Source organism: Hippocampus guttulatus, chromosome 1 (assembly GCF_054856545.1).
Source record: "Hippocampus guttulatus isolate MCC_2025c chromosome 1, RoL_Hgut_1.0, whole genome shotgun sequence".
NCBI classification, from domain to species: Eukaryota; Metazoa; Chordata; class Actinopteri; order Syngnathiformes; family Syngnathidae; genus Hippocampus; species Hippocampus guttulatus.
The window spans coordinates 27,926,413-27,936,522 of record NC_141261.1 but is presented as its reverse complement, the minus strand read 5'-3'; the positions used below and the strand labels follow the sequence as shown (position 1 = coordinate 27,936,522).

The window sequence follows — 10,110 nt, the reverse complement described above, 5'->3', positions numbered from 1 at the left end:
AACCAAAATGTCTCTGCGTTCCTCATTCACCGTAGAATGCCTTGAACAACAGACATTTACAGATGTACTGAACATACATTCTCATGCAGAGCTTGTTATTCGAATGCACATCTTTTGTTGTGCAAACTGAGCCCAGATTGCAACATCAACCTCATGTTGACCCCACCAGGCTAAGTGGCCCTGTGCAACACTTACTGTATATCTCTTAACTTTTTGTAGTCAGTCATCTGGGGCAGCCCCGGCATAGCACCGGACCAAATCTTGCCGTGTGAACACCCCTACAGTTTAGTTTGTCGTTACGCATTGTGTCTGTGTGTCTGAATCTTGTCCAGTCCTGTTGAACCGTCTGCTCCCCGCTTTTTGGAGGTGATGTTGCAGAGCAGGCTTTTAAGATTACTGTTTTGTTTTTTTTTTGTTTGTTGGTCTGTTTTTTTTTTTTTTGCAAGAGTTGTTATTTTTTTGAAGGAAAGGCAGCAAAGCAGGCACACAGTTGTAGTTGTTGCACTTGTCAGCACTGCTGTTACGCTTCAGGCAGGTATGGAAAAGATTACATCATTCAAGCCTTCCACTAGCTACGATAACCTGAATTATGTGAATATTCAGTCGGAGGAGAAGCTGAGACATTCTTCCAGTTTGACATATTCAGTAATTTCTTTCATAGGTCAGATGGGACAACAGTATCTGTAACTCTGTTGGTGACATAAAGCTCGTCAGTAAAAAAATAATTAATAAGCCTCATCAGCTTTAAAGTTGCAAAGTTCAAAGCGTGGGGAAAAAGTAGCAGTTTATCACCCAGACAGTATGGGAGGCCGATATGTCATTGCCTGAGCTCCGGGTGCAGGTCTGGGTGCTTGTCCTTCAAGTGTTTGCCAAGGTTGAAGGTGTTTCCGCCTTTAGTCAGGCACGTTGTAAAACACTATTCACACTGGTTTGTCCACAAGATGCAGCGTGTGACGTTTGCTGCCGTCATTTTGCTTCTCCGTGCTCCGTAGCATAATTTGTAAAAATAGAAATTAAAATACATTCTACAGCTGACTGGCAGCCATTTTAAAGCCTTTATGACTGCAATAATATGTTCTGATTTCTGCAGTTGTCCAAATGAGCTGCAGCGGTTTGATGTTCTTTTGAAGGAATCCGGTCAGAAGACCATTTCAAATAATCAAGTCTCCTGAAATTAAGTGAATGGATAGCTATGTCCTGGTCTGCTTGCAGCAATCCAGATATGCTTTTCAGATGGTAAAAGGCTTTTTCAGTGATTGATTTTATATGACTGGTGATAGTCAGACCCGAATCAATCACCACCACTCTTCATAATTTGCGCTACATTAAGGCGCCTGCTCCAGCTGAAGAACAACATCTGAAAGCATGATATTGCCACAATTATTATGTTCTTTGGAAAATGAGCAGTGTTTGCACCAAATATCTATCCATCTATCTATTATCCGACCCGCTGATCCTTATGAGGATCACGGGCGTGCTGGAGCCGATCCCATCTGTCTTCAGGCAGTAGGCAGGGTAAACCTTAACTGGTCGCCAGCCAGGGCCGAAATAGACCTACAACCATTCGCACTCACAATTGCACCTCGGGACAATTTCGAGTGTTCCATTAACTTGCCATGCGTGTTTTTGGAACGTAGGAGGAATGTGGAGTACCTGGAAAAAACCCACGCAGGCACGGGGAAAGCGTGCAAACTCCACACAGGAAGGCCAGAGTTGTAATCGAACCCTGCACCTCTGTACTGTGAGGCCGACGTGGTAACCAGTCACCCACTGTTCAGCCTGCACCAAACATAGCTTCTAGAATTGTGTCCAAAAGATTCAGCCTTATTTTTATGGGGTCATAACAAAAAGCATTTTCTTGCTTGGCTCTCGACGAAGGCGGACGCTTTTGCTTTTTGCTTTCTGCTCCTGTCCCCGCCACCCCTACCCCCACCCCCACCCTTCCCTGCTCGCCACTCAGTCCATGTGCTGTCTTTGTCTGACTTTTCCTAGCCCCCTGTCGTATTTTCATCCTAAAAACAAACATGGAATTGGTTGGCTGGTCTCTCGATGCCATCGACAAAATTTTCTCGATGAGAAGAGCAGGCAGTGGGGAGCCTACTTGCCCCGTGGGGACTTTTGCTGCTGGGTACACCCTAGATCCTTGGAGGAAGCGGAGAATGGTGTGCCTGTCAACACTGTCCGTTGAGGATGTGGATGACATCTACATTATCGGCCTTCCGATAACAGGTATGCTGCTGTTTGGTGTTAGCAGTTTCCTGATCTATCGCAAAATTCAACCGACGGGAGCGGCTCTATTGGAAGTGAAGAGGCTGCCGGTCTAAGGATGGCATAGTGCGGATGTCCAACACTCAGACTCAGACTGTGCTCAACCACAAACTGTTGCGGTTTTGGAGCATCTCTGCAAGATGGTCAAGAACTTGGAGAAACTGGAATCCGTGCTCAAATATTGACTGAAACCACGGATTTGGCTGATCGACGCCCCTAAAGAGACATAGGCCACGGACTCACGGCTGTCTTAAATTCTTGGGCAGCCTGCTACCAAAACAACATCTGCTATCTCGACCTTCCTCTGATGAAAGTATGCACGGAAGCTAGTCCCCCACCATCACCCCCTCCTTCATACATTCCCTTGTTTCACCGTCTTCATTGTTTATGTCCTGTGACCTGTTGTAACTGTCATATGCTTTTGCAGGAGTTTTTTGCCTAACTCAAATTATCCTCAAAATGAGGGTAATTCGAGCCTGGGTTTTTTTTCTCCCCCTCTCCCTCCCTTGTGGTTTCTTTCTGACATCCGGGTTGAGTGAACGCTGGCGCGTTTTGGCTGCCGCTGCTCAACCCGTATTGTTTTGTGTTTTTTGTTATTGTAAAGTGTCCTTGGGTGTCTTGAAAGGCGCTTATAAATAAAATGTATTATTATTATTAAAATCTAAACACACAGATGTATTATTCAAATGGCAATTATGATCTAGTTTCACTCAACAAAATCCGCTTAGAAGCTTTTTGTGCAATATGAACAACATTTGTGTTTTGCTTTTCTAATGTTACTCTTTTTTGAACACAATGTGACTTTCAGTAAATATAGTTTCTGTCACAAGGTGAAAGTGAAATGTTTTTTCCACTCATCCTATCAGTCTCATGCTGCCTGCACGGAGGTTAATCATCTGTCCCCCGTTTACAATCAGTCCAACGGAGGGAATTACTTACATCATATCATTTAGGTTCCGTTAATAAGAAACAATAAATCCAGAGGCAGCTGCGTGTTCTGTGCCACAAAGCAGAGGCAGATTAGAGGGATTTAAAGACAATGAAACAGCACCTGCTTTTATCCCAATGTTAATCTTCTACAACCTTAGGCCAACTCATCACACCATGCAATGTTTGCAGAACACTAAACCAACGCACATGGTGGCACATTACATAATGTGATCAGGATGCTGCCTACTGCTTCAAAAGAGGCCAACAAAGATAACATGTGACAGTGAAATATATCATTCATTTGTTGAGCATTTTCTAATTTGGATCATTTATCCTCAAAATAATAATATAATAATAATACATTTTGAGGGTAGTTCGAGCGTGGGTTTTTTTCTCCCTCTCTCCCTCCCCTGTGGTTTCTTTCTGACCTTCGGTTTGAGTGAACGCTGGCGCGTTTTGGCTGCTGCTGCTCAACCCGTATTGTTTGTGTTTTTTGTTATTGTAAAGTGTCCTTGGTGTCTTGAAAGGCGCTTATAAATAAAATGTATCATTATTTATTATTTAGAAACCACTTAGTTTGAATGGGAACAATTTATTGCTTTTTAACATAACAATGACAGAAATCAATAAACAATCATGTCAAAAGAGATAAACAGGAATGGAAGAAGCTCACCTTCACACACATGAAACAGATTTGATGAGGATAATTAACATGAAGTTGTTGTCTCACTACAAACTCTCTCATGTTGATAGGAATCAGTCAATGGCAGGAAAAAGCTTGGCCATGTTATGAAAAGGAGTCTTCGGATTCATTCAGAAGAAAGCCAAGGATAACTCTGTGAACATGAGGTCAAAATTACAAAAATAAAGTATTCACATTACGAGAGTAAAGTTTCAGTCACACATTCCAAATCATAGAGCCCGAATGCTCTCATTTATCGTTGAAATGGACCCTCCTGACCAGTTATTCTTTCAAATATTGAATAGAAAATCCATGCCTTGGCTGAGTTTTTGAATGCAGTGGTACCTTGTTTTGAGTCACCTGACCATACAAGTTTTTTGGGAGAACTGTTGCCACCGCTCGGATGATTTGTTATTATTATTTTTTGCCTTGAGTTGTAGTCAAAAATTTGTGTTATGACCATTAGGTATTTTGAGAGCAACTGTTTCGACCTGTTTGTTGCCACTTCCGGTTAAACGTAAAACAACAAGAATTGCTTGTTGTCTATTTTGTCAAACGACGTTAACTGTTTCTTATGAAAGTCACACCAAACCATGCAATATGCATTAAACGGGCTAGCAAAACTCATCAATGTTGCGACAATTATAAACCTCTAAAAACATCTATTCGAGCACAAATGGTAGCAACACAGGCAGACAGAGAATTCACCAATACTCATTGGTATACATTTTTTTTAATCATAAGCAAAAATGGTTATTATGACATCTTAGTTGAGACGGTTTTCATCTGGTTTTGTCACCTAATCTACATCTAGTATGTTATCATGTTTTATTGAGCCCCCTGGTGGACAGCTGAATTTGCAGCACAATACCCATTCAATGGAAAATGGAGTGCATTTATATCGTGCTTTATCTACACCATACATGAAGCACAAACTGTTTAATCTGTCCATTCTAGTAGAGGTTTAATGCTCATCTTAAACAAAACAAATTTTGTTGCGTCTTGGGTCACTGGAACGAATGAATGCCATTTCCATTTATTTCAATGGAGAAGGACAATTTGGGATAAGAGTGTTTTGAGTTGCGAGCATGGCCACAGAACAAATGCCACTTGTAATTCAGAGCACCATTGGAAAAACAGAGAGCCATGTATTCATCAGTCATTCACGTTGGTGCGCTGATCTCCATGATTTCATTAATCCGGAGTTATGGTCAAACACTCACATTTTGTGCACATGCTTGAATGCGTGTGGGCTGTATTTTAGCAGCTGAAGTTTGTAAATACTGCTACTCATTGGTGCGCATCAAATGCAATTGTGTTGAACGCTGAGTTTTCACAGGCCCGAAATCACTGAACCTTGGATGTGGCTGGCAGGCAAGTCATGGACAGATGGAAACACAAAAAGAAGACGCTAATTTTACTTTTGTTAAATGTAAACACTGCACCCAGTTTAATTAGAGCTGCGCTAACTTGATTTTGATAATTTACTGTACTTTCAGCTTGGAATAATTTGCTCAAATCAGACAAGCACTGACAACAGAAAACGACTAAATGCTGGTTTACCTCATTACACATGCAGAAGTAACGGCGTTACTGCTGGGCATACATTTTATCTGATACAAATACAGTGAGCTTTTTTTGTTTGTTAGATGTAGTCAGCCATTAAACTGAGCACGAACAGGTAGCCTTGTGCTTGGCTGTATAATTTTAAAGTTGCAGCCTCTTCCGTTTGTCAATTTTCATAAAGTTATACAACAACATTAGACATGAAAGGTCAGTTCTGGATAAGGGTTTAGAAATAATTATAGGCCGTCTCCCATGAGCCTGGCTGTTTCAGATGATTTCTGTTCAACATTACATGAAGGATTATACCTAATCCTGTTAAACTTTGATACAGCATTTGTTTTAAGATTTCACTACGGGCTTAAAACATCAAAATGCTTGGAATGAAAGACGTGAACGGTTCTTTCGTCTCTGCTGAATGATTCCCGACCACCTCTGTATTGTCTTTCCGTCATGGCTTAATGCTTCCATGCAAGGCTTCAATGCATTTCATCCCCTCCATTGTTCAGCACTGTAAATGTCATCAAATAATGAGGAATACAAAAGTATTGCCAAGCTTTGGTCTTGCATGACAGCGGCTTGTAGCAGTAGCCAGTTCTCTTCACATGTTCTGGTTGTATTAATTTCATAGGGATCTATTTTTTTCTCTTCTTTTGTGAAATGGCATAAATCCTGTGTTGTACACGGTGTAACACTTCTTGGAATTGAATTAATGTTGGCAATTTCACAGATGAGTGAAGGTCATTGGACCTGTGAGAGGAAGGTCTGCGCTGCTGTGGGAGTGGTCACAGATGACTTCGGTCCAAGCCGATCAAACCCACCTTTAAATGTGTTGCACTAGTCGCATACTAGAGGACCGCACATCTGAGATGTGAAGTAGCCACTTGAGACCCCCCTACTCCCAATCATTTGTGCACCCCCCCAGTAGCTATGCCACCCAGTAGGATGATTTAAAAAAATGATAAAAATAATATTGATAATAGTAATAATAATTTATTCAGTGAATTGATTTCTACAATGATTGAAGGGTTTAATACCCGCCGTTCACATATTTCCTAATAAAATATGTCTGACATCCACCACACACATGCCTGTGCAGCTCAGAATTTGTCTTCCTACGCCCTGATACATTTCACCAAAATCACATTAGATTAGCTGTCTACCTTGCGCTGGCACTTAGACGTGCTCTGAGCAGTAACTTGAGACCACCTTTCTGCCACCAAATTGTCCCTCCACCAGGCGCATCTCCGACGACACCCCCTATGCTGCGTCAGTACGCCCAACTTGTTGGAGACCCCAACCATCCATTTTCCGAACCGCTTGATCCTCACTAGGGTCACGGGGGCGCTGGAGTCTATCCCAGCCGTCTTCGGGCAGTAGGCAGGGGACACCCTGAACCGGTTGCCAGCCAATCGCAGGGCACACAGAGACGAACAACCATCCACGCCCACACTCACACCTAGGGACAATTTAGAGCGTCCAATCAGCCTGCCATGCATGTTTTTGGAAAGTGGGAGGAAACCGGAGCACCCGGAGAAAACCCACGCAGGCCGGGGAGAACATGCAAACTCCACACAGGGAGGCCGGAGCTGGAATCGAACCCGGCACCTCCGCACTGTGAAGCCGACGTGCTAACCACTGGACTACTGGGCCGCCTTGTTGGAGACCCATCTGCCAAATTGGCAATCGCCCAGCGAGCCTTGTGCTTGCACAAAAATCAGGATCCACCAGCATTTGTGGCCCGCTGCAGATGCGCTGTCTAATCAAATCGAGTCCACAGTGTTCCAAGTGTGTTAAAAGTGCAGACTTCATCAGGAACACTAGGAACACATCATTTTTTTGCAGTTTTTTTGACAAACATGAACTGTTTACACTTTTGGTCGTGTTCTACCTCGGTAAAGGAACAGTTACAAACAGTCTGGTTGATATGCTGCAAACCTTTACAATCATAGCAAGATTTAACTGTGTGAAAAACCTTTACAAGTGGGATCTCGAGTCACCCTTGAATGAATGGCCCATCATTGCACAGCACTGAAAGAGTTATGAGGTGACTTTAGGAGGTGCTGATGGCTCTGCTGTGCTCACTGTTAAACCTCACGGCCAATTCGAGCGGCTAACAGGGGGAAAACAGAGGGTACTTATGTGCTTTTTATCAGCAGGTGACTTTCAGGAAAGAGAAATCAACACTTCCCTTGGCGTCTGATGGCCGTTTTTTTTTTTTTTGTATTAGCTTTCATGTTTCCATTCAGGTCCTTCCTCACGCAACATCGGCTGCCTGAATGCTACGTGCTTATTAAGGTGGCTTTTTCCCCTGTCTGTTGTGCAGGTGGAGAAAATGGGCATTGAATTCTCTGCTTCGTATGTCGCAATAGGGATGACTGGAGGGTTGGGCTGTTTACAGAAGCTGCATCGGCATGGGGTGAGGTAGAGGTATACGAGGATGAGGACCATAGTCACCGCACAGCCCAGCAGCGTTGTGTAACCCGTACTGAATGACTCCACTACAGGCAAGAGCACCGTGACATCTATTTCTCTGGTTGCATTCAGTGCCGCTTTAATATCCACTGCCGTACACACATACAGGCCTGAGTCGTTGACCTTGGCTGCTTGGATCTCCAAGGTACCATTTGCAAACAAGCTCATGAGCGTGTCATCAATGTTGGACTGGGTGATGGAAACCTGGCTGGGGGAAAGCCATGTAAATGAGAGATTGGCGCTACTCAAGGATGTTTGGCAGTCCAGACGCACCCTTTGTCCCTCTGAAACCAAAACTTTAGAGAGGAGCACAGTCACCGGCAGTGACACGGCTCTCTCCACGGTGCAGTTGTTGAAAAAGCGGTTGTGTCGCAGGAACCGGATAGACGCTCGGGGTTCCCCGGAGATGGTGCAAGTGTATTCATCTGCAAAATCCCTCAGCCGGGCATATCCTCGGAGGTCCCAGTGCCAGAACATGCTGTACATGGAGCAGTCGCAAATCAGAGAGTTATTATGAAGGTAGAGCCCCCGCTGCACCAATCCTGGTAATGCTTTCACATCCTGCCATGGCAGATGCGTCATAAGGTTGGATGAGAGATCCAGCATGTTCAGAAAAGGGTGGCTGCGGTCTTGGATAGAGAAGAATGGGAATCGTGTGATCTGGTTAAGGCTGAAGTAGGCCTTTTTCAAGCTACTCAGACCCACCAGTGTGCCAGCTTCTACCAGTGTGATTTTATTGTTAAAGAGGATGAGCTCCTCCAGCCTCCACAGTCCCTCAAAATAGTGCTGCTCCACCTTTTGGAGCTTATTGGAAGACAGGTCAAGATATCTTATGCTCGAGGCATTCTGAAATGCCCTGTAGGCCAAGCTGCTGATCTGGTTGTGGGCCATCCAGAGGTTTTCCAGTCTGGACATACTGCTGAAGCTGCCCGGATCCAGCCAAGACATTTGGTTGTGACTGACATCAAGCGTGATGGCGAACGAGGGCAGTGATTTCGGTATCTTGGCGAGACCACTGGCGCTACAGCTCACTCTGTCAGATGTGCAAAGACACATGGAAGGGCAGGTCTCCTTCGTGGCGGGGAGTAGACAGAGGAGCAGCAGGATAGGGACGTGATTGATTCTGGCGATCATGCTTCTACAGCCAAAGACTTTTAGGTTTTGAAAATCTTCCCACTTTGCCTGCATGGATGAGAATGACATTCAAAATATAATCTTTACTCAGCCACCTTTCAATACAACCAAAATGAAACGTTCACTGACAAGCATTTAGACATTCTTATTGTTCTCAAAGCTGTATGATAAGCTATCTTAGTGGGATTTAAGAATTAGAAGCTAAAAAGAAATGTTTTACCTTAAAGGAGAAGATGTCTTCTCGGCTGGCATCATCTGTCTTCCCACAAGTGATTTTAAATGAGGAAACTTAATAGAAGGTCAAAAGCTTCATGCCTCTTCTTGAAAGGTGAGCAAATTTTCCTGACTTAAATCAGGAGAAAAGACATAACAGGAGAAAAGACCCTCAGAACAAAGACTTGAGAATAAACTGCCAAGGGGATGGCATCTCCACACTGCTTTGTGAATGCCAACAAATGTTGGTGTCTAATTCTTTATCTCTCAGCCTCAATCCCGAGACGGCGGAGGTACAATTTCACTGATCTTGCTTGATTCCTCAGCTTCAAGTTTAAGGTCCTCCTACCGGCTCGCTCCTGGTCCTGAACGAGACTGCTGCTTACTAAACATTCTGCATTGCTTTGTGGTGTGGAACAAACATGACAGTGCTCTCTTAATCTCCCACAATCCCCTCCTCCTCCTGATTCTCCACCGCCACTACCATGTCTCATTTCGAGACCAGCCTTGTGTCTCCTTCTCTCGTCATTGAGCGATGATGCCGCTGTGGCCCGTTCTCTGCGGCTCACAAATACAGTATCAGCTTCCTCACCGTGCTCTGTTAATATTCGGCTTCATGAAACTTTCTGTATTTTGCTTCCTTACAGATTTTGTCCAACCATTCAGATATTTTCATGATTTTTACAGGTTGTATGTTCACCTTGTTGGTAGTAATTCTGTCAATATTAAATCTACAACTTTGCTATAAATGTTCCTCATATAGTCTCCATAGTGTATATAAATGATCAATGACCAGTTTAGAAATCATTCTCACTTTCAGCCACCTCCTTTGAAGAATAAAATGG

The 10,110-nt window shown here is 43.7% G+C and overlaps 1 protein-coding gene across 1 annotated transcript; it reads right to left on the bottom strand.

The window, feature by feature from the left end:
• Positions 1–3,788: 3,788 nt before the first annotated feature.
• Positions 3,789–9,641, bottom strand: LOC147211244 (amphoterin-induced protein 3-like). The gene is made up of 2 exons (XM_086124332.1): positions 9,273–9,641; positions 3,789–9,100 (listed from the first exon to the last, which is right to left on the bottom strand). Exon 2 carries the CDS (start codon positions 9,050–9,052, stop codon positions 7,670–7,672), a length of 1,383 nt encoding a protein of 460 aa, XP_085980458.1. The 5' UTR covers positions 9,053–9,100; positions 9,273–9,641; the 3' UTR covers positions 3,789–7,669.
• Between the last annotated feature and the right edge of the window lie 469 nt (positions 9,642–10,110).